This window comes from Engraulis encrasicolus, chromosome 4, assembly GCF_034702125.1.
Source record: "Engraulis encrasicolus isolate BLACKSEA-1 chromosome 4, IST_EnEncr_1.0, whole genome shotgun sequence".
In the NCBI taxonomy this organism is placed as follows: Eukaryota; Metazoa; Chordata; class Actinopteri; order Clupeiformes; family Engraulidae; genus Engraulis; species Engraulis encrasicolus.
In genome coordinates this window covers 255,001-282,500 of record NC_085860.1, presented here as the reverse complement: position 1 = coordinate 282,500, position 27,500 = coordinate 255,001, and the positions used below count along the sequence as shown (strand labels likewise).

The 27,500-nt window shown below is 42.8% G+C and overlaps 2 protein-coding genes across 8 annotated transcripts in view; one reads left to right on the top strand and one right to left on the bottom strand.

Moving 5' to 3' along the window:
* itpr2 (inositol 1,4,5-trisphosphate receptor, type 2) overlaps positions 1-16,335 on the top strand; it is a 212,954-nt gene extending 196,619 nt beyond the window's left edge. For all 7 annotated transcript variants that reach the window (XM_063196410.1, XM_063196406.1, XM_063196408.1 and 4 more), the window contains one exon: positions 13,306-16,335. In XM_063196410.1, coding sequence (XP_063052480.1) covers positions 13,306-13,395 — 90 coding nt within the window. In that variant the 3' untranslated portion in view covers positions 13,396-16,335. The remainder of the gene's footprint in view (positions 1-13,305) is intronic.
* Positions 16,336-18,757: 2,422 nt separating this feature from the next.
* Positions 18,758-27,500, bottom strand: part of sspn (sarcospan (Kras oncogene-associated gene)) — a 20,225-nt gene continuing 11,482 nt past the window's right edge. Inside the window, exon 3 of the mRNA XM_063196402.1 lies at positions 18,758-23,463. Coding sequence (XP_063052472.1) covers positions 23,104-23,463 — 360 coding nt within the window. The 3' untranslated portion in view covers positions 18,758-23,103. The remainder of the gene's footprint in view (positions 23,464-27,500) is intronic.

Sequence of the window (27,500 nt, the reverse complement as noted above, 5' to 3'; positions counted from 1 at the left end):
CCCTGCTCCCTCTCTCTCCCACCCTCTTCATGTCATATTCTCGACTGTCCTATAAGAAATAAAGACAAAAAAGCCCAAAGAACCCCACAGCACTCCAAACCTTCAGCCCCAAACATACTGTGCACTGCAGAGCTCCTATACACCAGTGTCCCCAGCCCCCAGTCCTCCATCACCACTTACACACACCCCCCTACACACTTAGCATTAACACAGCCCTAGCCACTATACACTAGAGATGGGACCAAGTCAATAATATGTTGGTCACAAGTCAGTCTCAAGTCCTTTCAATCAAGTCCGAGTCAATTCACAAGTTAAGACACATTTTACCAAGTCCAAGCAAGTCGTACCCAAGCCAAGTCAAGTCCAAGTCCAAGTCTCATTAAGTCCTTAACAAGTCAAAAATGTATTCTATGCCCAATCTTGACAAGTACTTGTGGTCATCAATTCATTACCTGTCCACACTGTTTTGCATGCCCGCCTTTGCCAGTCACATTCTTAACAAAAATTAGTAGGCCTATTGGTACTGGTTACGGGCAAATCATTTAGATTTTTTTTCATGTAATATTTTCATCTACAAATGCAGAAAATGGAACATCTGTAGACATGACATGTCATTGCAAGCTAAAACTAAAACTGTCAAGTCAAGCCTCGAGTACATCTCAAGTCACAAGTCATTCCTAATATTGCCAAGTCAAGTCATTTGTGACTCAATTCCAAGTCACAATAGACCAGTCAATCTAGCTTTAAAAAGGCCCAAACCCGGGATGAATTTCAATAGTAATGGTTCCTACTTTTAAGTGATCCTTAAACCACCTTTTATCACATATTAAAAATCTACAGCTTTATATTTAGTGGAACATGTTTTTTTTCTAGGTCAAAGTTGGCAGATTTCCCATTCATTTCTCCATAGGGAGACAATATTGGAGATACAAGGTGAATTTGGTAAAATTTTAAACTATGACATGTTCATTTGAAACTTTCACAGTTGGTAACTCACATTCAGGCATACAATTTTTGTATTGCAGGTTTTCTGAAATATGATGATGAAATATGCAAATGGGGTCATATGTACTGAAATATGTGATAAAATCTGTGGTAACAGACCAAGCATAAAACAAATTGCAATAGAGAGTAGTAGTAGAGTAGAGTAGACTTTTATTGTCACTATACAAATATAGCGAGATTGTGTTTAGTAGCAACCCACAAATGCCCACAAAATAAAAGATTAAACAGTAAATAAATAATATATAAAAATCCATAAAAATCCATGTGCATGTCACAGTATCGATAGTCCTGAAGTATTGAGGGGGGGCAGGTGACGTATTGCGTTCAAGAGTCTAATGGCAGTTGGATAAAAGCTGTCCTTCATTCTCGTAGTGCGGGCACGCAGAGTCCTAAAGCGCCTGCCAGATGGTAGCATGGTGAAGAGCCTGTGACCAGGGTGTGTGTGATCTTTAAGGATGTTTAATGCTCTGTTTGTGCAGCGTGTATGGTGGATCTCCTCAAGTGTGGGTAGTTGGCACCCAATGATTCTCTCTGCTGTTTTAATGATGCGCTGTAACATCTTCTTGTTGTCGTGTGTGCAGCTGGTGTACCAAGATGTGATGCTGTATGTAATTACTGATTCAATTGTACACCTGTAGAAGTTAGTGAGCAGATCTCGTGGTAGCTGGGCCTTCTTTAGAGTGCGAAGGAAATATAGCCTTTGGGATCCCTTTTTAGCCATTGCAGAGGTGTTGGCGCTCCATGACAAGTCCTCGCTGATGTGCACACCCAGGAATCTGAAGCTCTGTACAACCTCCACTGGCTCCCCTCCGATGTTGATGGGTTGGTGGTAGTGGTTGCCCTGGCCACACCGCCTGAAGTCCAGGATCACCTCCAATAGTAATGGTTCATACATTATATTGATCCTTCAACCCCTCTGCGATACATATTAAAAATCCACTTTCATCAATTCAGTGGAACATACTTTTCCCAAGATCAAAAGTATCCGATTTTACTCACTGAATGGCGAAATGCATTGGAAATCTGCTACTTCTGACTTTCAAAAAAGTATGTTCCACTAAAGTGATGAAGGTAGATTTTTCATGATGTAGGGTGGATTAAGTATCAATAAAAAGTGTAAATCATTACTTGCAAAACCAAAAAAATATTTGCTTGAGTCAATTACTGTGAAAGTTTCAAATTGATATCTCATTGTTAAAAAATGTAGCCTATTCCCCAAGTATCTCCTATATTGTCTCCCTATGGGAAAATGAATGGGTAATCTCCAACTTTGACCTTGAAAAAAAGTATGTTCCACTAAATATAAAGCTGTAGTGTAGATTTTTAATATGTTATTTTGACATACCTAGGGATTACAAAAAACTTGGAATGATTACTATTGCAATTTGTCCGGGGTCAAATGCTAGATTGACTGGCCTCCAAGTCCACATCTCTGCTATACACCTAATAAACATCCAGCCAATAACACACCTGTACCTGCACACCTCCTGCTGCGACACACCTCCACATTGATCAGAAGGCTATATGTGAAGATGCAGTTACGACGTACCACCACACGGCACACCAGCTAGACTGCTGGACAACTCTGAGCATCACAGCACCTTACAGTACCCCCTCTCTCCTTATACACACACACACACACACACACACACACACACACACACACACACACACACACACACACACACACACACACACACACACACACACACACACACACACACACACACACACACACACACACACACACACACACACACCCCACCTCCACATCCCCAGCAGTGTCCCAAAATAGCTGAGTGTGATGCAGTAAAGCTTGATATAGCCGAGCTTAGCATATTACGGGCACGTCATCATCCTAGCACAGCAGCAGCAGTAGCAGCAGTACTGGGCTTATGCAAAAACACAGGCAGCCCACAGTTATGCGACGCGGGACATCCCTATGCTGTGCAGGTGGACTGGTAATCTGGCAAATCTGGCATTTTCCCGGTGTGGCGATGATCCTCAGTGGGCCGACGTTGTTTTTCCCCCTCTGAGATTAGCCCACAATTTATATGCCGCGGGCCGACCCATTGGTGCGTCTTTACACAGGGGACTGAGGTTTTCATAGTGTGTATGGGGGGGGTCTATCACAAAATGCCTGGGTCTCTTTTGGTCCCAAACCAGCCCTGGTGGTGGCAGTGGCACAGTGGCTTGTAAACATCTAGCCTGCCTGCATTAGCCATTGTGCTAAAATCTGGCATCATTACATGTATGTAATAGATGTCCATTAATTGAAGTCACAATCGTGTGGTAAAATGTTACATGTTATGTTCCCAGGTGTGGGGAATAATTAGAGATTACACTGCTTGGACCTTGCAAGGAGAAATCATGGGTGCAGTCAAGACAACATCAACAAAACCAATGGCTAGTGTAACATGGTGCAACATCAGTTGGTCCTTGTGTAACATTGTACAAAATCAGTTGGTCTTAATGTAACATGGTTTAAAATCAGTTGCTCCTAGTGTAACATGGTACAAATCAGCGGCTTCTACTGTAGTTAGTAGCCTTGTGGAGTCACAGCGGTATCACAGTGCTACATTAGTGATGCAGGATACATAATGAGGCCAGTGGGCGTGGCAAATCCCCATCCCCGCTGCAGAGGTCAGCATGCTGCAGAGGCATTAGAGGTCAGGGCAAGGTCAGACTGTGAGCACATCCACCAACATACCTATCTATATACAGTACGTACACTAAAAAAAGAAAAGCCGTGTGTAGGTAAAAAAGAAAGAAAAGACTGTGTAAGTAAAAAGATTATATCTATAGAAAATACTTTTTTCTCAAAGTGAAGTGCTTGCCCCCTTGGAGGGCCACAGCCTTGAAGTTGTTTACTTGCAAGACGAGGCTCAATGCCTTGCAAGCATTTCAAATGATTAAGAACAGAACAGGCTTGGAAGCGCTGAAATGAACGCTATAGCAGTTCCGGTGAGTAGTTAACCAGTGCTCTCCCCCATCCTCCTCCATGGCTGAGGTACCCTTAGCATAGTACCGTCCCGCCACACTACTGCCTTTCAGGTGCCATTGGGGGCTGCCCCCTTGCACGAGTGAGGCATAAATGCAGTTTCGTTGTGTGCAGTGTTCACTTGTGTGCTGTGGAGTGCTGTGTCACAATGACAATGGGAGTTGGAGTTTCCCAGTTGGGCTTTCACTTTGATTTTTTGACCACTGCACTCTTATTTCCAAATAATATTAGAGGGTTAACGCAGTGGTTTGGCAGTATTTCTATTGTTGTGCAAGGTGAAAAGTACTAGTCTAGTAAACTAGCCCCTCCTGCCAGCGGCCAAAATTATTTGCCTCGGACAAATCACAACACAGGAGATTTGTTTGGATCTTTGTGGGTATTTTGTAACGGCAAGGATGCAGCATGTGTGCTACCTTGAAAATTCTACGAATCAAGAGTGTGGGACTTGGTAGTATTCTGAGGTATACTTCACTTTGAAACAGTAGTTAGCAAGTCGTGATGACATGAAATTCTTGAAAAATGGGCTGAATAGGTATAGGGAATTCTATTTACTCACATTGGGCATTACTCATACCAGCAAGGGCATCACACTTCACTTTGAGAAACAGCCCGTGTGTAGGTAAAAGTATGTAGCAAAATGCTTCTTTTTATTCTGTTTTTATCACTTTCTTTGTCCTTAAATTATCACAGTATCACAGCACAGGATGTAACCAAGCACCGGTCAGCACATACACTCTCTCACACACATACTGTTTCATATTCAACAAAACTTTAAGTGTACTTCCACAATCCACATCTTATATCACTAAATTTTAAGTTCAGAGACAGACAAAAACAGAGACACAAAGAGAGAGGCAGACTAGCAGACAGACATAGAGAGAGACAGAGAGTTGAGTTCTCTCGCTCGCTTTCTCAAAACCAAGCACCACAGAATACAAGAAAGAAGAACTGCACAGTTACACTATTTGAAGTCGGCATTTCAACTTCAGAAGAAACGTCCTGACAAGACCTTGACGTCGGCATTGGTGTAATTGCTGTTCCTGTGCCAGATATCATGTTGAGGATGTCTGGTGTTTCAATAGAGGAAAGTATGAATTCCATGCTGTGAGGGTGGATATGCAATGTGAAAAGTCATCCCTTTCCATTTTTTTTTTGTTTCGGATTGATTTTGGATAGTAATAACAAAACAGGCTTTTGAAGAAGGCCCAAAAGCAAAACTTCCGTCCATTTCGTCCGTAGAGGCGTGTTTGCGACAAGTCCCTCAAATCCTTCCATCGCAGTAAAGGTGAAAAAATGGACACTCGACTGTTATGAAGAAGAAAGAAAACTGTGATAATGAAAGCCGTGAAAGCTCACCTGGGAAACTCCAACTCCCATTGTCATTGTGTCACAGCATTCCACAGCACACAAGTGTCCACTACACAATGCACACAACAAAATAGCATTTTATGCCTCACCCGTGCAATGGGGCAGCCCCCAATGGTGCCCCAAGGGAGCAGTGTGGCGGGATGGTACCATGCTCAGGGTATCTAAGTCATGAAGTCGGGAGTCGAACCGGCAACCTTAGGGTTACAAGTCTAACACCCTAACCGCTTACCCATGACTGACCCATGACTAATAAGCATCCATCTTGGAAGGGGGGACTTCATTTCTACATCAGAAATCTGCTGTGTCATGCATGCGTGTGGTGGGGTTAAAGTGGGGTTAAAATGTGTCCAAGTACGTCACAGGGTATGGGCGTGCGTGCATGTGTGTGTGTGCCTGTGATGTTCCAGTTGGGAAGGAGTGTGACAGGTCATGAACATCATCACCTGCTTCTGCGGCATGTGATGCTGTGCAACAGTGCACGGCCTCGCTCACATGCTCTCGGCCCCGCCTTGCGGAGCACAGAAAACAACCCAAACACACCATGGACTTACAGTACAGTAGGAGGGGGAGAGGGGAAAGAGAAAGAGAGCCAGAGACATGGAAAAACAAGGAGCTGGAGAAAGAAAGGGGATGGAGAAAGTGTGTGTGTGTGTGCGTGTGTGCGTGTGTGCGTGTGTGCGTGTGTGTGTGTGTGTGTGTGTGTGTGTGTGAGAGAGAGAGAGAGGGAGAGAGATGGAGAGAGAGATGGAGAGAGAGAGAGAGATGGAGAGAGAGAGAGATGGAGAGAGAGAGAGATGGAGAGATAGAGAGAGAGAGAGGTAGAGAGGGAGAGAGAAGGTGATTGAGGAAGATAGAGTGAAGGAGATTAAAAGAGTTATGTTCTTGTCAATGGTATCAGACTAATGATGGATAAGCAAGCAGGCTACTGGGAGAGGGAAGGTGGTGGGGGGTGGGTGGGTTGTTGATGAGAAGAATGTGAATGTGTTATATAAGTTGGACTTAGAAGGTCAGAGTTCAGATGTGGTGCGACTACAGTTACTCAGTCATGGGTCAGAGTCATGGGAATCCGAAAAAGGATGTAATTTTGCTCAGCAGTATGGTTTGAGGTCGGTGAAGCCTCAGCAATGGATTTCCACAGTGTTATATTTGAGGCAGGCTGTGTATGTGCTTGTGAAGACAAGTGCTGGTTGTGTTGATGGGAAGAATAGAAGTGGTGAAGTCGGATGGCCCCTGTGTTCAGACTCTTATGGAAGGGTGACGGTACTCATCTCCGCTCTGCTTACTGTTCATAGTTGATACATTCTTATGCATGCGCATCAGCAAGTCTACTCATCATTATGCTTGGGCCACCATTATGCGTCCATACATAGACAAATCAGTCATGTCACATTTTGATTGTCGATGCACACAGATTTTGATTCTACCGTAAAGCTAGTTTCACAGGGTGGCAGTACAGCCCCTGGCTGGGTTGGCATGTTGCTCAGGCTCGTGTGGCATAGTTATGCTGTGTGTAGACCAAGGGCGACCTGCACGACCCAGGTAGCTGAGGTTGCTGAAGAAGTTGCGCCCTGAATTCGCTCTGGACGCGACATTGACATGTTTGATTTAGCTAATCACATGACTGCTCTGGCTTGACAGCCCGGGACATTTGGAGATATGAACATTCCGAATGGTTTTCCCCAAACCGCGTCATAGCTCATTGCCATAATATAAGCTTGAGTTTAATCGCTTTGCTCCTGCCAAATTAGATTTAGACTTCGACTTGTGTTTATTGATCCCAGTGGGAAATTAAGGGTAATGGCTGCCACCATGTGTTCACCCTCCATAGAGAAATAATGATTTCTGGTGCTCAGTTACTGTAGGTCGCTCTTGGTGTGCACAAGGCATTAGGTTGGTAGTGGTCAGGTTGGGGTGATCTTGTGAGCGAAGTATTACACACTATTGATCCAACAGTCATGTTATGCAAAACAAACACTACACTATTCTCCTCTTTGAGAACTAAAGGCTGTAATGACTTGTGACACCGCTCTATATGGTGACTGGACCACCGTACAGCCTGCACCTGGTAGTAGGGTGCATCAAATGCCCCAACGTTGGAAAATCCAACCTTTCTCTGGCAGTATTGATCCTTTAACTTCCCTGCCAAAATTGAGCAAATTAGATCTACATTAAACGATAGTACAATAACTTGACATTTTGAATTGCAGTGAATGGGTGTTTTTAGCTGAATCAGTGAAAAGTGTGGTTTGAGGTTGTATTGATCAACACCAGTAAGAAGAGTATACATTTTGCAAGAATGACAAGTTATGGTAGTACAAAGGATCAATATTGCTGCCAGCGAAGAGCAGGATTTTGCCACGTTTGATTTTTCAAAGGGCGTTTGATGCATCCTAATGCTGAGACTGGTATTATATGGGAGCGTAGTAGGCTCAGACTAAGGCCTGCATCATAAGAGTGGCAGTACTGCTAAGGTACTGTAGGTCTGGTCCTGTGAACCCAGTGCCCTTATGGGAACCCCAGGATGTGATTGGAGGGTGCCAGCAGTCAAGTCTGGTCTGGTGGACTGTGTACTGAGGCATAACAACATGGGAAGAATGGCAGTGCCTGACATGATGGGCTGATGCTGAGGCCTGTATGGGTAAGCTCAGACGAAGGCTTGCGTCATTGAGTGGCAGTAGTGCTCAGGTTGAGTTGGTCATGTGAACTCAGTGCCCTATTGCTGGTGGGCCATATGCTAAGGCAATGCTAAGCTGTGTATGAGAGGCTAGCGCTGCTGGTCTGATGGGCTGACGTGTTCAGCCTTGCATGGTAGGGTGGAGGTCTGTGTACTGAGGCATGTAGGTATAGAAAGGGTGGCAGTGCCCGTCTCAATTGTGGCTTGGTGGGAAGATTCTGAGGCTGGTATGGGACTATGTCCATTTGCATCACAAATTGTCAGTGCTTTTCAGGTAGTGGTGGTCTTGTAAACCCAGTGCCCTTACGGGAACCCTTGCTGGTATGAGGTTGTCAACAGTCAACTGTGGTCTGGTAGGCGGTATACTGTGTCGTGTATGGGAAGGAGTTCAAACCTGATCAGGTTGGGTGCCTGGCTCAGGCTGACGTGGTAGGCTGATTATGCTCAGGGTTGCCAGATGAGGCTGATGATTTCCAGCCCAAAAAATAAAACCCACATGGAAGCACTAAATCCCGCCCAATTCTATTTATTTCTAAGGCCAAAAATTGGCCGTTTTTTTCTCCAAAATCCATTTTTACCCACAGACGGCCATCCTAAGCAGCCCAATTTAGGCCAGTCAATCTAGCTCTAAAAAAGCCCAAACCCGGGATGAATTGCAATAGTAATTGTTCCTACTTTAAAGTGATCCTTAAACCCCCTTGTATCACATATTCAAAATCTACATCTTTATATTTAGTGGAACATGCTTTCTTTCAAGGTCAAAGTTGACAGATTTCCCTATCATTTCTACATAGGAAGACAATATAGGAGATACAAGGTGAATAGGGTAAAATGTCAAACTATGACATATTCATTTGAAACTTTCACAGTTGGTAACTCACATTCAGGCAAACAATTTTTGTACTGCAAGTTTTCTGAAATATGATGATGAAATATGCAAATGGGGTCATATGTACTGAAATATGTGATAAAATCTGTGGTAGCAGATCAAGCATAAAACAAATTGCAATAGTAATGGTTCATACATTATATTGATCCTTCAACCCCTCTGCATCACATGCAGTATTAAAAATCTACTTTCATCAATTCAGTGGAACATACTTTTCCCAAGGTCAAAAGTATCCGATTTTACCCACTGAATGGCAAAATGCATTGGAAATCTGCAACTTCTGACCTTCAAAAAAGTATGTTCCACTAAAGTGATGGAGGTAGATTTTTCATATGTGATGTAGGGTGGATAAAGTATCAATAAAAAGTGTGAATCATTATTTTTGCAATTTTGCCCGTTGTTGCATAATTTGTCTCATATTTAAGTAGATGTGATCTCATTTGCATATTTAATCATCATATTTCAGACAACTTGCAATACAAAAAATCTTTGTCTTTGCTCGAGTAAATGACTGTGAAAGTTTCAAATTGATATCTCATTGTTTAAAAATTTAGCCTATTCCCCAAGTATCTCCTATATTGTCTCCCTATGGGAAAATGAATGGGAAATCTCCAACTTTAACCTTGAAAAAAAGTATGTTCCACTAAATATAAAGCTGTAGATTTTTAAAATGTTATTTAGACATACATAGGGATTACAAAAAAAACATGGAATGATTACTATTGCAATTTGTCCCGGGTCAAACGCTAGATTGACTGGCCTAATTGGGCGGGAAACCGCTCCAATCTGGCAGCACTGATGATGCTCAGGTTGGTATGGGAGGGTGGCAGAGGGCAAACCTCATCTCGTGGGTGGTGCAAAAAGGCATGTGTACTGTATGGGAAGAATGGCAGATGGGCCATGTGCCAAGATGTGTATGGGAGAGTGGAGGGCTCAGACTGGCATGGTGGCTGGACATCATACTGGGGCTCTCCATTTCATTGGTGGTCCTGCCTTGCAGTTCAATCCCCCCCGGCCCCCTTTCTTAGTCATGAGACCAGGAGCTCTGCTCTGCTCGATGTCTGTTGATATTAAGCCACTTATTAAAGTGATTTCCCCCTCTGCAGTGCCAAGACTTAACACAGACTCAGCCTGGCCTTTCGCGCACTCTTGTTTGCACTTTCACTTTCTCTTTCACTCTGTTTTCATTTCTTTCTTCACTTCTTCATTCCTCTGTATTTAATTTCCCATGTCACAGAAGTGAGTACACCTCTAACATTTCTGCAGCTTTGTAAGTATATCTTTTTGTGGGACATAAATAGCCAGTGTACAACATACTGTATATAATCTTTCTCACTACTCACTTGGTTACCACCACACTTACTTGACATCATCTAAAGCAAATGTGTTTATCTTGATCTAATCAAAGACAAACAGACTAAGGATATAGTACATTGATTGCTGGAACCCTGTCCTGTGGTCTGATGACACCCAGATAAACAAATTTGTTTTACGGTAGATGTTGCCAAGCATGTGTGGTAATAACCAAGTGAGTAGTACAAAGAGAAGTGTCCCATGCTTACAGTCAAGCATGGTAGTGGGGGGCTGACACGGTTTGGGGTTGCATGAATTAGGTAAAAATTAGAAAGCTGAATTTCAGCAAAACAAAGCATGCATACCGACATGTACTGTGACTACTGAAGCAGGTCATGATACTCTGTATGGAATTTTAAATCATGGGGTGTACTCACGGCAAGATGGAATATCCCAATGTGATGCGCTAAATTGGGTGTTGATTAATTGTCTATAGATGCACACCTTTGAAGTAGTCCCACTATTAGGTCACTTTTCTGACTGCATAACCCCAGTGTATCAATGCGCCAAGTGAAAGTGCTTCGCATCGTGGCCTCATCACCACCTAGGTGTGCATTATTTTTCCTGGTATACGCACACTGTGTCATCAATTATCCCTTACTTGTGATACACCATTGTGATGCATTAGTTGCTGTATTTAGAATTATTTTGAGTCAACAATAAATTGAAGCGTTACAGTTGAGGACAATATTATTAGCCTCCCTCCTGAAATTAGACATTTCTCTTGATTTTTCAGTGAGAAGGACCATTATGAACCGTTTCTGTTATTCTGGAAACAAATACACTGATGGAGATAATGTCCAATGAGTTGAAATGTCATCTTTCTATCGTTACAATGAGTTTAAACAAAAAAAGGCAAAAATGACAAGGACAAAATGATTAGCCCCCTGAGCATTAATAGTCAATATGACGCCATTTATGAACCACAACTGACAACAGGCACTTTGATCAGTTGTTACCTAGGTTGGCACATGCCCCACTAGGGATTTTGGCCCATATCTTCACTGCAAAGTGTTCTAGCTGGTCCAAATTGCATGGATGCTGAGTATAGACATTTGCCACAGACTCTCAGTGGGATTAAGGACTGGACTTTGAGCAGGTCATTCCAGTATCATGGTTTTAGTGTCCTTGAAGAACCTCTGAACTAATTTAAATGTTTACTTTGTTATGTGTTACAATGTTGTTGGAGGACCCAGCAATCCAGATCCAGACCCAGACTCCCTGTGTCAGAGGCTGAATCACAGTCTAAAAACTTGATGCCCCCACCACTATGTGTAACTGTGGAAACTGCTTAGTCTCCCTTAGACCAAAGAAGCATTGGACACCTGCCTAGATGATTGTTATTGATCTGGCCTCACCTGGAGTTTTTATTTCAAGAAAGACAGCTGTTAGGGCTCGTCATCATATTGGGCTTTGGGGCCATCATCACAGAAGAACCCTTTTACTAAAGGCGGTGCATATCAGAGTGTTATCGAGCTTTGCCTATGAACATTTGAAAGTCAAAAATGAGTTTTCAAAGTCTCTGTTTTCATCTGATGAGATTCAATTGCACCTGCTTTGATGCATGAATTCTGCTTCTGTCAGGTGAAGAAAGGGGTAGTCCTTAAAACTTCATAACATGGTTTCCACAGTTAAACATGGTGGTGGAAGCATCAGTCTGTGGCAGCCTCAGCCACAGGAAACCTTGTTTGGGTGTACGGCACCATAAAAACAGAAGATTATGATAGAATGTGGAAGGTGACCATGCAAAAATAATAGAAGGACAAAAAAGCTAAAATCTTCACTGGAGCTTTCAATAAGATAATAACCCAAAACTTTCATCCAAAATTGTTCAAATGTTCTTCAAGGTTACTAAAACCACGATCATGTTGTGGTTCAGATCTCAATCCTTTAGATAGTCTTTGAGGAGTGCTGAAAATGAATGTCCATCCTCAACATCCATGCAATTTGGATCAGGTTAACTATTTGCAATGAAAATATGGGCCAAAATCCCTGGTAGGGCATGTGCCAACATAGTTATCAACTAATTCAAGTGCCTGATGTCAGTTTTGGTTCATAAATGGCACTCTATTGACTATTAATGATAAGGGGGCTAATAATTTTGTCCTTGCCATTTTTACCCTTTTTTGCTTAAACTCATTGTGGAAAAATCCAAATTCAACTCATTGGACATTATCTACATCAGTGTATTTGTTTCCAGAATGACAGAAATGGTTCATAATGGTCCTCACTCAGAAATCAAGAGAGATGTCTAATTTCAGGAGGGGGGCTAATAATATCGTCCTCAACTGTATATAAGTTGTACGCTGGCTACTTTTCCTTGTGTCAAATTGTCTTTAATGTCATCATGAAAAGATATACTTACAAATCTGCAGACGTGTGAGGGGTGTGCTCACCTCTGTGACACGCTGTATATTAAGAATTAATGATCATACATTTTTCAATGTGGTTTGTCATGTACTAGATTCTACTATGGCCTAGATTAATGTAACACATTACAGGATATTTGCTATCGCATTATAGTACCATGTAGTATTGTGTACTTTTTTACTTTTGTTTCTGACAAGTTCTTTTTCAACTTAATTGACAACAAAGTCTTAAATTCTATATCATCCTTATGATGTTATTTTTAACATATTTGTAAAGTAATGTACTGTGCAGTATCTCAATGAAGTATTTGTCTGTCTATCTGTGGCTAAGGTACAGTTGTTCATAACATGTCCTATTCATGTACTATTTTAAGAGTTGCAAACACACACACACACACACACACAAGGAGGCATTGGGGAGATGAGTGCTTGTTGCTTTGCTGCTTTGTGTGTTTGTTTGTCCCCTGTGTGTGCATGTGGGTATGGGGGTATGTGGGTATGGGGGTGCGTGCGTGCGTGCGTGCGTGTGCTTGCATGTGCTCGTGTGTGCGTGTGTGTTTGTACGCAGGCGCTCATGTTTGTTGTGTGTGTGTGTATGTGTTTGCCATTCTAATCAATTGTCTCTTTCTGTCCTGTGTGTCCTCAGATGACTGAGCAGCGTAAGAACAAGCAGCGTATGGGCTTCCTGGGACCACCGCAGCAGATGAACCACCACGGCATCCCTCCCTCACACTGAGGAGCCACACACACACACACACACACACACACACACACACACACACACACACACACGCACACACGCACACACACACACACACACACACACACACACACACACACACACACACACACACACACACACACCACTAAGGGAAAGTATTCACAGTTTAACAAGGGCTAATGACATAGAACACACACACACACACACACTTACTCACATGCTCATCACAAATTAGCATGCTAACACATGCACCCTTCAGACAGATGCCATGACATTCCACTCTAAGCTGTGGTGATGCCTACTGTGGCCAGGCTGCAGTGTGCCTACTGTGTCCAGGCGTACGGCATCATCCCCACCCGCACACCACTAAGCCACCAGTTCTCAGCTGGAGCTCGGTACTGCAGAACTGGAAAGCCAATTTAGAAAGCATGGAGGATATCCAAGCCTACATCATCAAGCTACGTGGCCTTGGCTGGAGCACGGTAATGCAGAACTGAATTGGAGGACCCCTTCCGTGCAGTGCACTGCTAAAACTCCTGCTTATCCACATCATCTCATCTCAGTGGACAACACACATCTCAATAACCACCCAATGATCAGTGATGGGCAACCTGGATGCATTCGTTTTTACAATCCAGTGCAATTTTTGGGGGGAGGGGGCAGGATAGTGAAGGTTGTGACAGGAAGTGAGTGGGCAGAGAGTGACATGGAAGGGTTGGCAATAGGAATCGAACCCGGGTGGGCCGCATAGCAAATGAGTGCTCTAACCATTTGCGCCACGGTAGGGCCTAAATGACTCTCTTACCTAACCTGTTCAGTTCATCCAGGTGACGGCCTGGTTGATCACCTGGTTTAACTGGACAGGTCATTTGGAATAATGTGTCGCTGGATTGTAAAACTAATGATTCTATGTTGCCCATCGCTGCCAATGATCATTACAAAGACACTGGACAAGGAAGGGTGACGTTGGAGCAGCTGATTGTAAATGCCTTAGTTTACTCAAGTGTGCCTAAATGTCTCAAAGGACCAAAAGGGAAATTTCTATGTATATTGTTTGGTGTGACACTGGAATGACCAGCCCTCGTGCCACCTCAAGTACTGGTTTCAGGCCGGAGAGGACCATGCTGGTGTTACATTTGGAATCAAAGGGTTTACTTGCGAACCACCCGCGTTCATACCAGGCTCTGTTTTTTGAGCCTGCTAACATTTGCTTTGTCCTCATTTGCTTTTCGTTAAGTGTTTTTCGCAAACGACCTTTTCCGCTTTCCGTAAACTCATATTCTCGGCGTGAATACAACAGCTGGTTCAAGATTAGGTGCAGGTGGGAATGAGCACCAGTACTGTTCTCTGTCGTCCTGAACACACTAAAGGATGGCTCTCATCTCACATGCCTAGTGCTCCCTGGAAAGAGCTCTAAAGAAAAGAGGATAGTATTATTATTACTGTTGTTATTATTATTTTTAATCATGTGTCCTGTATTTGTATGGACTAGTGTGTGAGTGGGAGTTGTTGTGTGCACGTTTATGATCGATATAGACGAGAATGTATTTTGGATGTGGGTTTGTACGTGAAAAAAAGTGCCATTTAAAAAAAAAAAAGAAAAACAGTCATGAAGAGACAAAACTGGAGTGTTCTCTACTGTCCTGGGGACATGAGGACATGAGTGTCATTATGCTTGGGCACACCTGTCGTTCTGGAAAGCCTCACGTGTGTGCATCTCTCCAGCCTTCTATTAATCCCTCCCTCCCTTTCTCTCTATTTGCCTCTTTCCCTCCCTATTTGCCTCTTTTCCTCCTTTCATTCTTCCTCTCCTTCTTTCAGTCCAGTCTATCCCTCCTTCCTTATAATCTCCTTTTTGCCCCCCCAATCCCTCTTTCATCTCGTTTCTTTTCTCTGTTTTTCTCCATCGAGGCCTCCTTCCTTCACCCCATCCTTGAGGGAGGGAGGGAGGGAGGGAGAGAGAGAGAGACAGACAGAGAGAGATATGAAGGGAGGTGGGTTTAGGGAGGGAGAGAGAGAGACAAAGTAAGAGAGATATGAAGGGAGGTGGATTTAGGGAGGGAGGGGGGGAGGGAGGTGTGCGGAGTGGAGATGCTGCATCATCTGGTTTCCTAGGTAGCCAGATATTAGCCTGCGGAAGACGCCCGCTGTGCTGCCTCCTCTCAGTGTTGCTCGGGACGCAAAAAAGTCTCATTTTTATCCTATCCTTGTATTGTATTGTGTTTGTTTGATGTCACAAACTTGTGCCTAGTGTGTGAATAACAACAACAAAAACAAACAGGGGCTGCTTTGAGTGCCTTTCTAACAAAGTTGTACATAAAAAAAACAATTTAATAGATTGTATATTTAGAAAATTAGATTTATTCTGTGGAATGTACTTGAAAAAAAGTGTCTTTTATGTCTCGTTGGTACATAGTAAATGGAGGTGGGGTGATTCAGGACCACTGTGTGCAAGATCCATCCATTGTCCCAGTCCACATGCATGCATGCACTGCACATCTAGGTCTGGTTGGTGAGATGGCAGGGCTGGACTGGCCATTTGGCATACTGGGCATTACCCGGTGGACCCTGCACCCTCGTGGGCCCCTTTTTTCAGAATTTTTTTTTCTTCTTTAAACGAGGGTGCTGGGCCCACCGGGAAGTCAGTTCTGCGCCGGTAATTATGAGGGGCCCCTTTAAGCCAAAAGTGCCCGGGCTCTATTTCTCTCCCAGTCCAGCCCTGTGAGATGGCAATACTTAATTAAAGGGAAAGTCCTAGCCTGCATCTGGTCCCAGCCATTGGGAATCCAGTATAAAAAAATGTATGTATTTGCACATTGAAGCTACATGAAGCTTGCACTTCAAAAGAAACGGTCCTTTGTTATGTTTAAGAGAGAGCAATAGAGAGTGATGATGCAGGTTGTGCCTTATGTACATGGTCCAGATCTACTGTAATAAAGCTGTGATGAAGATGTACACTCTCAGCACTTTGGTGTCTGTTTCTGTTTAGTACTTTTATTCAGATTTTAACTTCTGTTGGATTGATTTTCAGTCGGTCAGCAACACTCTCTCTCTCTCTCTCTCTCTCTCTCTCTCTCTCTCTCTCTCTCTCTCTCTCTCTCTCTCTCTCTCTCTCTCTCTCTCTCTCTCTCTCTCTCTCTCACTCGCTCCGCTCCACTCTTCTCCATGTAAGCTTACTCACTCAGGAAGTGAACTTGACCCCGAGTTGCATGACGTCAGCAGCTCAGCTGAGTGCTGGAGCTCGAGACAATACTGTGATCTTTCATCACGCTGGGAACACGCGAGGAGCAGCACGTATTAGCAAATTAGTTACCCATTCACCAGTGAGTCGGCCCGGGGCCTGGAGCAGGCTGTATGTTGGTGGTGTTGTGATAATAATATTGCACCATATTGGACGTTGTTTTTTTTGTTATTCGCCAGTTCGTTTTTGTTTTGTCTTGTTTTTTATTGTTTGCTTACAACACGTATAAGCAAATTAGTCACCAGTCTGGAACCTTTAGTAGGCGGCTGTATACGGTATGTTGGTGGTGGTGTGATGTGATGCATGATAGCATTGCCACATACCACCATGACATTGTTTTTGTTATTGATCAGTTTGTAGGCGTTCTTTGAATCATAGTTTTTGTTTACAATTCTCATGAAGGTCTGACTGACCGAAACATCAGCTTTCGAAAGAAACATTTTTGACTATGATCTCAGCAAAAAAACTTTTCAAGGTGTTCAGGCCGCCTTCTCTATCCTCACTTTGCCTACAATTGAAAGTCATTTACAATTTCATAGTCATTTAAATGTTATGATATTAGTATTGTTTTGGAGGAAAATGGGACCAATACTGCAACAGTAACTGAGAATAACTTTTATATAGCATGTATAATGTGTATAGGTATATGTGCATGTCTGTACTATGTTATGTAACACTGTATATGTTCCAGGCCAGGGCAGACGGGTATCATCTGTGGGTGTGTGGTGCCGGTGCAGTAAGTGTTGCACACACACAGTGTAGAAGCCTCACTGCCTTTTGGACAACCAGCCAGCCAGCCAGTCAGACAGCTACAGCGCTCCTGTCTGAGAGAACAGGCCAGCTTGCCTGCACCGCGCACGGTGACTGAAACCTTGGCTAAAATTAACCCTCATCTATAGACTATAATAGGCCGCAGCTGTCACCGGTGGCACAGGGGAAGTCCGGCAGCATATCTGAAATACCCAGTCAGGGAGGAGGTGAGATGCACTATGGTGCATTGGGTGATATCCCCTCCTTTCCAACCAACCAACCAACACAACGCCAACGCAACAAACAGCACACTGAAACTCTTCCGATTTCGACAGACACAAAATCCCCCTGCTGCCTGCCTGCACCGTGTACCACGCGCCCCTCCCTTCATTGTTCTCTCTCTCACACATACACACACACACACAAAGTGGGCTGCATTCCAAAGTGTGCGTCTCTGGATGACTGACTAATTATTTGCAAAGCCACGCCATCTTGCAGCAGGTCAGACATACTGTTAAACATTAACAGCAACAAGTGTGTGTGTGTCTGTGTGGTGATTCAAATTTTCACCAACTCATTCAAATGCTCAAACATTTTTGTCCCTCTATACCCTTCCCATTTTTCAGCTTCTGCATTTTCATCTGATTCTCAGTCAAAACATTTGCTTTGTTTACTTGCCATTGTCATCAGCACTGTCATTGTCAATGCCAATGCCAACCTTCACAACTGTTAGCCTATCTAAAAACACATACACACAAACACACACACACACACGCACACATACGCACACACACACACGCACACACATGCACACACACAAGCAGCTCTAAGAATCTCTCTCTCTCTCTCTCTCTCTCTCTCTCTCTCTCTCTCTCTCTCTCTCTCTCTCTCTCTCTCTCTCTCTCTCTCTCTCTCTCTCTCTCTCTGTATCGCTATCTGTATCTCTATCTCTGTGTGCGAGCATTTGCGTGTGCGTCGCTCCCTGGCTCTGCCTCTGACACATTTCTGGCGTTAGCAAGCAGGTGTCCTCATGTTTCCCTGGGAGAAGCTGGTGTTTTTGTGGCAGCTGCCACTGGCCATAAAGAATGGATAGTCTAAATATATTGCATGCGGCATGTGATGCACCCGCCCCCTCCACCCCTGCCGGGCCCTGCATGTGACTTCCTCTGTCATGCCAACATAACATGGGGCTGCTTTGGGATCGGATCCGATCAGCCGCCCGGGTCACAAGGTCTTGAGAGGAGAGGAGAAGAGAGGAGAAGGGAGGGGAGGAGCGGAGCGGAGCGGAGCGTCACAGTCATCATAACACCCCCATGGGCACAGGGCAGAGGAGGAGAGGGAGAAAGTCAGGAGAGATGGGGAGACGAGAGGAAATGAGGACAAGAAGACACAAAGTAAGCTGTGCTGTGTGAATGAAACTCTTTTAGAGTCAAATTTACCCATTTCTCATCTCGTTAGTCCTACTCTGTGAGTGTTGAACGAGTACGGCAAATTTTACTGTAGAAGAAAAAAAAGAAGAAAAAAACTGAACTGCTTGTGCTGTGTTAGCACTTGTTACATAGATGTTGATGACAAACCTTGACTTTGACTTTGTAAGCCCAACCATTGCCAGCTTCCAGCTTTCTGTTTCCCTTCGCAGCACAGTGCGCTAGCCTCCCTTGTGTCATACAGGAAGCATCTAAATATTACCCCCAACCCAGCAAGGACCCCCTCCTAAGGCTCCTATCCCTCCTCAATGACATCATCCTACACATCACTACCATGATGGCAGTATGTGTACCCTGACCCCCACTGACCTGGCAACATGGTAGCCTCAAGTTGGATCCCTATGCTGGGTGCAAGGCTGGACTGGCGATAACACAAACAGGGCAAATGCCCGATGGCCCTCTGGTGGCTTTTTGGCCAGCCCTCCCACAGCCAGAGTGGCCATGGCCAGCATACCTATACACACAGGTGGCATATTAGCTATATCAAGGGGTAAATACTACTTGATGGCTTGTGTTCTTCCAAGGTGTTAAGAGTAAAAGTTTACAAAACAGTTTACTTCCAAAGCCAGGTAACCTATCGGAGTAGCCAGTAGACTTGCAACATCTCTACAAAATCAACAAAATCTCTACCTCTACCTCACTAGGTCCAATGGAGTAGATGGGGTGTAACATATATGTCATATCATGTGCTAATGTTGTACTTACACCATGAATGTGCTTTTCTTTTATTTTTACTTTTGACACCTCTGGTATTCTTATATTTATGTACTTAATTATTACCCTAAATCTTTGGTGAGGGGCCTGTCTAAACAAAAAATGCCCAGACCGTTTTCTTTTTGTCCCATTTCAGCCCTGAGTGGACACTGGAACATACAATGCCTTGACTTCCACCCTAGCAAAGTCCTTGACTTTCTGTCTGAAGAGTCCCATTCATCCGGTAGGTCATCTTAGGTGCTATTTCCAGGTAGCAGGATATTTTTAAATGTGGATATTTTTTTTTTCTCCTGTTTAGGTGTAAACGCAACATGTGGATAAAAATAAAAACTCCATTTAAACAGGAGCATTTTTGCCCCCTAAATGGGATATTTTTTAAGCCAGATTTTTGATATGTGGACTTTAAAACTCTGTTTACGTGGAAACGGAAGGTCAAAAACCAATATGTTTTCAAAAATATCCTGCCACGTTGAAATAGCCCCTTAGTCAAAGGACTACGATTGTAAGCAACTGGACTTCTTTTTGGACCTTCAATAGTCCAAAAATCCATTCAGATTTTAAAGTCTTGCTCCCTAGCATCATTTTAGAGTGACTAGGATGCGTACATCTAGAAGTTGGATGTGTTTGGGTCCGATCCAAAGGCTGGGCGACACAGGAAAGTGCAATGGCATATTATATTAATCCCCTTTGACTATCTGTGCAATTTCGTTGCCTTTTTGACAATGACAATAAACTCTTGAATCTTGAATCTCAAAACAATTTCGTTGCCTTTTTGACAATGACAATAAACTCTTGAATCTTGAATATTGAACTTGAGACCTGAAGGGGCTTTTTTCTTGAAGGGTGAAATGTCTTCAAAATTCTCTCTAACTTAGTTCTTTTGACTAACTTGACAAATGAGAATATTTTCATTCACCCAGTCAAAAAAAACTGTCTTTCACCATCTGCACCACGTTCTCTCAGCATTTAGGCCAAAGATGTGGGCCCCATTTTGGAAAAGAAAAAATATGTTGCCCAAGTTTTGGGGCACTTAAAACCACCCTTGATGGAGAAAGTACACTGCACATTGCCTAAGTCTGGAGGTTGAGAAACAGTGTGGTGTTCGAGGCTAATGAAAATCACCACTGTAGAGAAGTTGAGGTATCCCTCATGGCGGCCCAACTGAAGAGGAGATGAGAGATCCGTGGGAACACAGAGAAAGATTACAGAGCAGTCAAAACTAATTACATTGGGCATTGTAAGGCTCACATATAATCTTTTATTAAAAATAATGATAATAAAAAATGAGTCATACAAAGAGAATGGATGCAGAGTGAGCTGTGTGATCACCAGTGCTTGTATAACTTGTACAAGGCATTTGACTCACACTGGACTCACAATCCTTAACTGATGCAATGAGAGCATCTGCCTGTGGACAGACACAGCAAACAAACAAAAAACCTCTACAGACAGACAGACGTCAACTAATTTCTATAAACATTGCACAGACCTGTTGATTCATTTATCTGTATCCGTCATCATTGCCAGATTGAATCAATCAATCCCTACACCGACCCAAAAATAAAAGTGTCAAAAACAAATCTTAAACAGACTCTTTGACTCTTGAGATGACTCCTTCTAAGCCACATTCCCACTCTAAGCCCACAACCCACAGTGTATTTGAAGCCAAAAGCCCTTTAGTTTCCTGCCTGTTCAGCAGCTTGGCAGTGTTGAGTGTTGTTAATCCATGAGGTGAGGCTTCCCATATGGAAAAGATAAACGTATACAAAACATATGCAAAATGATATGGATTATAAATTTATTTTGTGGCACATACTATAAAAGTGGTCCATTCCTCCTTTTCCTTATATATACATACAGTAACTAAGCCACATAAAGTGGCCCCCATGTCCTATGTAAGATTTTATAACATTTGTAGGGGCATGTAAGTTTTTATATTAGCCTCCTGTATATCTTTTTCATATGGGTTTGCACAGTGGGCTGTCTGAGTACCCCCTTCTGCACCCCTAAGGCCCCCTGCCGGCATGTCTCCCTCCCTGTCTCTATTTGGCTACAGAGGTGGCGGCAGTGGTAGCATTGGCAGCCGAGGGCTCCAGTCAGTGGCAGCCTGGATCATGACTCCACACCAAACCAGAACAGCGGACTGGCCACATGTCTTCCCAGTCTGGCCTGGCCCCTCCTCGCAGCACTGCCTGCTGCTGCTGCTGCTATTGTTGTGTTCGATTTTACGATTAAATCAGAAAAAAAGACAAAAGGAAAGAAAAACAAACGCTGCTGCTGTTGCACCAATGACTTACCCTTTGAAGCCTTTGAAAATGAAAAATAAATAGCACAACTTCATAAGAAATCAATAAAGAATTCAACAGCAAAGCAAACCCAAGCGAAACAGCCTAACTCAACTTCATTTGGTGTAAATATGTATAAAGACAGCACAGCACAACAAGCCTGTATGTGAAATGAAAAGTGTTTTACACAATAAATCCCCAAGACGGTCTCACTTCTGCCTGACTGCCTCTTTGGCAAGCTTCCTTCAGCTGTTGTGCCTTATACAGCTTAGGAGGATGTCAAAATAAAAGCACAGAGTTAAAGGTGCAGATATTCAAAAGGGCTGTTTTGTGAGATTCACAATACATACTGTATATTTGGATTTACAATGTAAACATGATATATTTGTTTGAAAGTTGAATAAGGCAATTCTGTTAGTATTGTATGACTGCTTTGATTTAAGTAAAAAGAAAAGAAAATAGAAGGCAAACAGAAAAAAACAGAAGGCATGAAGTACATGCACATACAGTACATACACCCACACACATAGTTGTATGAAGTAGATGTAGAAGTACTAAGTAATAATAACACTAGTGGTATGATATTACAAAGTTGAAACCATGGTGTTGTAATTACATCTGTAAGAGTACTTCTACTTCTACTTTATATGACTCTGTCCACATGTACACACATACACACCTGTGCTGTCCCCAGTCCCTCACTACAGTGAAACCATTCTCGTTGCTAAACAGGGGGCTAATATTGCGTCATTACTTTCGTCGGACAGAAATGCCAGTGCTTCTGTGCTGGCCACAGGGACCAGCATTAACAGATTTTAAAAAATGGAAAGGTTGTGCAGAGAGACAACTTAGAAAATATGGGGAAAATACTTTATGTTGTTGATGTTATTTGAGGTCTTAACCTCAACCACACACACAGGTTCATATAAAGACGAGGGATATCATAGGTGGGATATAAATTACTGCAACCCCAGCCAGGGACACACACACAAACACACAAACACACACACTCACACACATCGGTGTACACTTTAGTGCAGACCCAATGTCATGACTTGGGGGGGGCAACATTTTCTGTTTTGTTTTGTGAATGTACATACTATTGTTCTAATTCTACTAGGGTAATTTAATGTTTTATTGAGGGGACAATGCATGTGTTTCAGAAAATGCCCCTCACCCCCACCCCCACCCTATGGAACTGCACCCCTGCTGCCCCCATCCCATCCAGCAGTCAGCGTCCTCCTCCTCAGACCTTCTGCCAGTGCTGAGCAGAGGGCGAGCCCACCTGCAGGCCGGCGAAGAAGACCTGGTAGCGGTGCTTCCACATGACAAAGGCCCCCACGGCGCACACCAGCGCCTGGGCCAGGTTCAGCACCATCTGGATCAGGAAGTAGAGCTTCAGCGTGTCCGTGATAGCCGCGCAGTCGCTCACACCCTCGTAGCTGAAGACGCGGGCGATGGGGTCCAGGGGGTCCAGCGTGCAGACGCAGTCCTCGCCGCGCTCGCGGCAGCTGAAGCCGGTGGCCTGCGAGTAGTGGTGGCCCTGGTATGCGATGACCAACACCGAGATGACCACGCCCGCCGAGCACAGCAGGAAGTAGAGCACCTGCACCACAGGAAACACATCTTGGATTAGGTATATACTGTAGGTAGGTGGAAGTAGAGCACCTGCACCACAGGAAACACAGCTTGGATTAGCCATATAGGTAGGTGTATGCAGGGCCGCTGACAGCTTCGGCTGGGCCCAGGACACCCCACCCAATACATTCAATATAATGAGAACCCAATTATGGGCCCCTTATCTCCCAGGGCCCTGGACAACTGACACCTTTGTTCCCCCCTTGTCGGCATCTCTGGGTGTATATGGGTAGATGACGTGACGTGTAAATTTTGCTGTCGCAGGCTCTTAAAATTAAGTAAATTAATGCTTTCAAAATTGTCAATGCTTTAAATGATTAAAGTAATGTCGTTGTTGAGAAAAAGTAATGTGTAATAAATCCAGAGCTTAAATAAGTATACTTAATTTTGAGTCAAATGTCACATTTGTCCTATGGTGTGACTGTCGCAAGCCTGGTTCTCCATATTAAAACATTTCTAAATAAATAATCAAAGCTCAGTCATTTGCCTAAACAACCCTGGCATGTTTTTCAAGGTGTCTATTTTAGCAAGTGGCAATGCTTAATTTGTTCCTGTTTTTCTGAGACCGTATGGACTTATGAAACTTTGTCACAGAAAACAATGTCCTGTGGTGTGACATCATATTTTTGGTTAATTCTGTGGATAATTATCTATTGTTGAAGCTCCAGCGGTACATAAATTGTGACTTTAGACCCTTAAGAAGCCAATGGCAAGGGTGGATTTTAGGTTTTTCTCTCAGAGTTCTTCAATCAATCAATTATGTTTTGCTACCACAAGATGTATTAGTTTTGTAGTCCTTTGGTGTAACAGCCATAAAATACATTTTGACAATAGTGTATATTTTTCATATGTTTTTCTCATGTAGATGTATGAAAATGCATCTTACTAAAGGTGAAATTGTATTTCAGTTGGCAACGACATGGCTTTAAATTAACTCAAAAGCTCAAAAGTCCTATGGTGTGATGGTAAAAGTCCTATGGTGTGACACTTTGAAGTATCACACCAAAGGACAAACAGGTCACACCAAAGGACTAGATATCTGAGAAATAGGTTTTAAAACAACTGGTTGTACATTTTTTGTTTATTTTGTTGTTTGACTAGATAGATATTGTGTATTCAAATTACTTATTCCTTTATTGGCCATTGGAATTTATACTTTGATGCATTGTTGATGAATATTTGCTGTTGATACTGTCAAAGAAAATGTCATTAATGGTGCTTTGAAACCATAAAATACAACGGTAACAGTGAAGGGAAGATGAGTGAGAGAGTATAGATGAATAAAGTATGCTGTGGAGAGCTCAATATAGCATAACTTGAGATACCAAACAGGCACTGGCCACTACACACTACAGGTTCAATGGTGTGACGGTCATAGCATACCTACAAAGAGGGTGAGGTGTGATGGTCATGCCAACGTCACACTTCAGTATGAGTCTTATGAGCTCTGCAGGTTAAATTTAATGACCGCATGGCTGTCATTAAGTGTTACGATAGGCTGATAATCTATGACTTAAAGACTTATAAGCATAAAGTGTAGACTACAACATTACATTATGATCAAAAGACAAAATAATCATGTTGATACATTTGTTTCTGGCTCAGTTTTGCATTTAGTGTGACATGAATGTCCTACGGTGTGACATTTTTAAAATGCTCAAATATTTGTTTGAGCTTAACAATAAATTTGATTAACACTGAATATTGCATTAGGGAAGAACTTATCATCCCTGAAATGTTAGTATAAATTCGGACAATTTTGACATTTAAAAAGAAAGATATCCCTATATTTCCTCGAAGGTTTCTAATAAGCTCACCTCTAATGGGGAAAAAAATCCTTAAATGGTTATTTCTCATTAAATTAAGACTTTAAAAAATTCAATAAATATGAAGAGTGTAACAATGTTCATAAAACTCCATCAAGCCATTTCTACATTACTTAATATATTTATTTCTTAATGTCACACCAAAGGACATATTTTCAGCAAATTGTTTTATCAACGTAAATAAATAATCAATTAATAGGCCAACATTGTGACCACTTGGATTTTTTTTAAAGATTAATTGCTGCACTATGTAGACATATACTTTTTTCCCTCATAAACAATGTTTTGTAAAAATCGTTTTTTTCTGCTTAACTGTCATCTACCCATGTACTCTATGTAGGCTATACACACAGGCTGCAATTTGTACGTAGAGGGGGATGGTGGGAGGATTGCCCCCCCTCCCCTCTTTGAGTTTGGATATCTCCACTTTCTATACATGATTTTGATCTTGGTTAATGTAACTACAATGATGTTGCGTAGCCCCAAAATGCCCCATAATGCACGCCGTTCCACCAGTAATGTACTACAACTTGGTCATTGCCACTCTGGTAACAGCAAATTTGTAATACTGGATGTCTGTGGGCCTACCAGTGTTAATGAAACAAAATGGCTAGAAGGTAGAATTATTCCTATATTCCTACTTCCCAATTTCCCCTTTTTCCACTTTTTCCAGCCAGTTGAAGCCAATAGCTACAGGCAATCATTGGTTAAGGCGTGATATTTTGGTATGTTAATATGGCTGCCAAGCAGGAAATAGAGCAGCTTTCTAACAGGAAATTCAGCCCACAAAATACATGGATTCTTTTTTAAGTCATAGGCCTATATAAAAGTAGTAGCCTATAACTGGAGCAGCGATCTACATGTACGTCAGCTATTCAATGGGAAGCCAGGGGGACAACCAGGCCATACCAAGATGACAGTTGAGCTATTTTTGTCCAAGTGTGGTATTTGTATTATATGTCACATCTGAGAGGGGCAAAAGCACCTACAGAGAAAAAGAAAAACATAAAACATAATGATTGGAACTGATCTTTTCGCTGTGGTGTTAGCTGCTGCAATGTCATTTGGCCTAATAATGGGCACTGTTGGAGTTGCCAGTGGAACACTGTAACAATCGTTGAATAGACTTTACGAATACACTTTATTTTAATGGTTCACTATTACAGTGGATCTACCACATTAGGTACAGTGTAATAACCAGTGTAACAATATTTAATACCATTTATTATATGGTGTGACGTCATCGGTCGAATGCTCCATTCATTTCAACGGGGCTCCCCAACGTTCGCACGTCTGTTATTTTTCGATAACGGACGTGTTGGTCTATAACAGACCGCTGTCAATGGCAACAAGACTTTTCACTGCTAAAGCGACTTTTCAACAAGACTCTAATCAGCTTGATAGACAACACCTGTTGTCCTGGCTACCTAGCTGTTGCCTAGCGGTGTTCCACAACGGCACTGTTTTGTTTTGCGCAGCAACAATCTTAACATGAAATAGGCCTAAAGAAATGTCCCCGCCATGTGTGAATCATTTAAGTATATCCATATAATAAGCGGGTTAACGTTCGGCGAGAAGGTCGCTACCGTGGAATAGCAGCACGACAGAGAGAATCTTTAGACCCCGACGCGGAGCGGAATACCATGTAATACCAGCGTAACACCATGTACCAAATTTGTGCTTACATCTAGGGTTAGGGTTAGGATTAGGGTTAGGGTTGATACATGGTATTACAGTGGTATGCATGGTATTAAATATTTTATAGGCTACTGGTTATTACATGTACCTAATGTGGTAGATCCACTGTAATAGTGAACCATTAAAATTAAGGGTTACCGACTTCACTACCACAAAACCACACTACTACAGCATTGCAAACCTTACACAGAGCCTTTAATAACACAGTTCGACATGGTCATTGCCATTCAGGTAGCAGGAAATACATAACAGGCGCCATGCCGTAGCACCTTAAAGGGGTATGCCACTACTTTGGGGCTTAATACAGTTGAAATCGTTGGCCGGGGCTTATAAAGGTGGTAAAGTGTCTTACTTTTCATGTCAAGCGTTGTCTTGCTTTTAGACAAGTTAAAAGAGGGAGTATGTAGCTAAGCTAGTGAAAGTCAATGCATCACTGTAGCATGTAGCATGCAACACGGATCCATTGACTTTCACTAGCTTA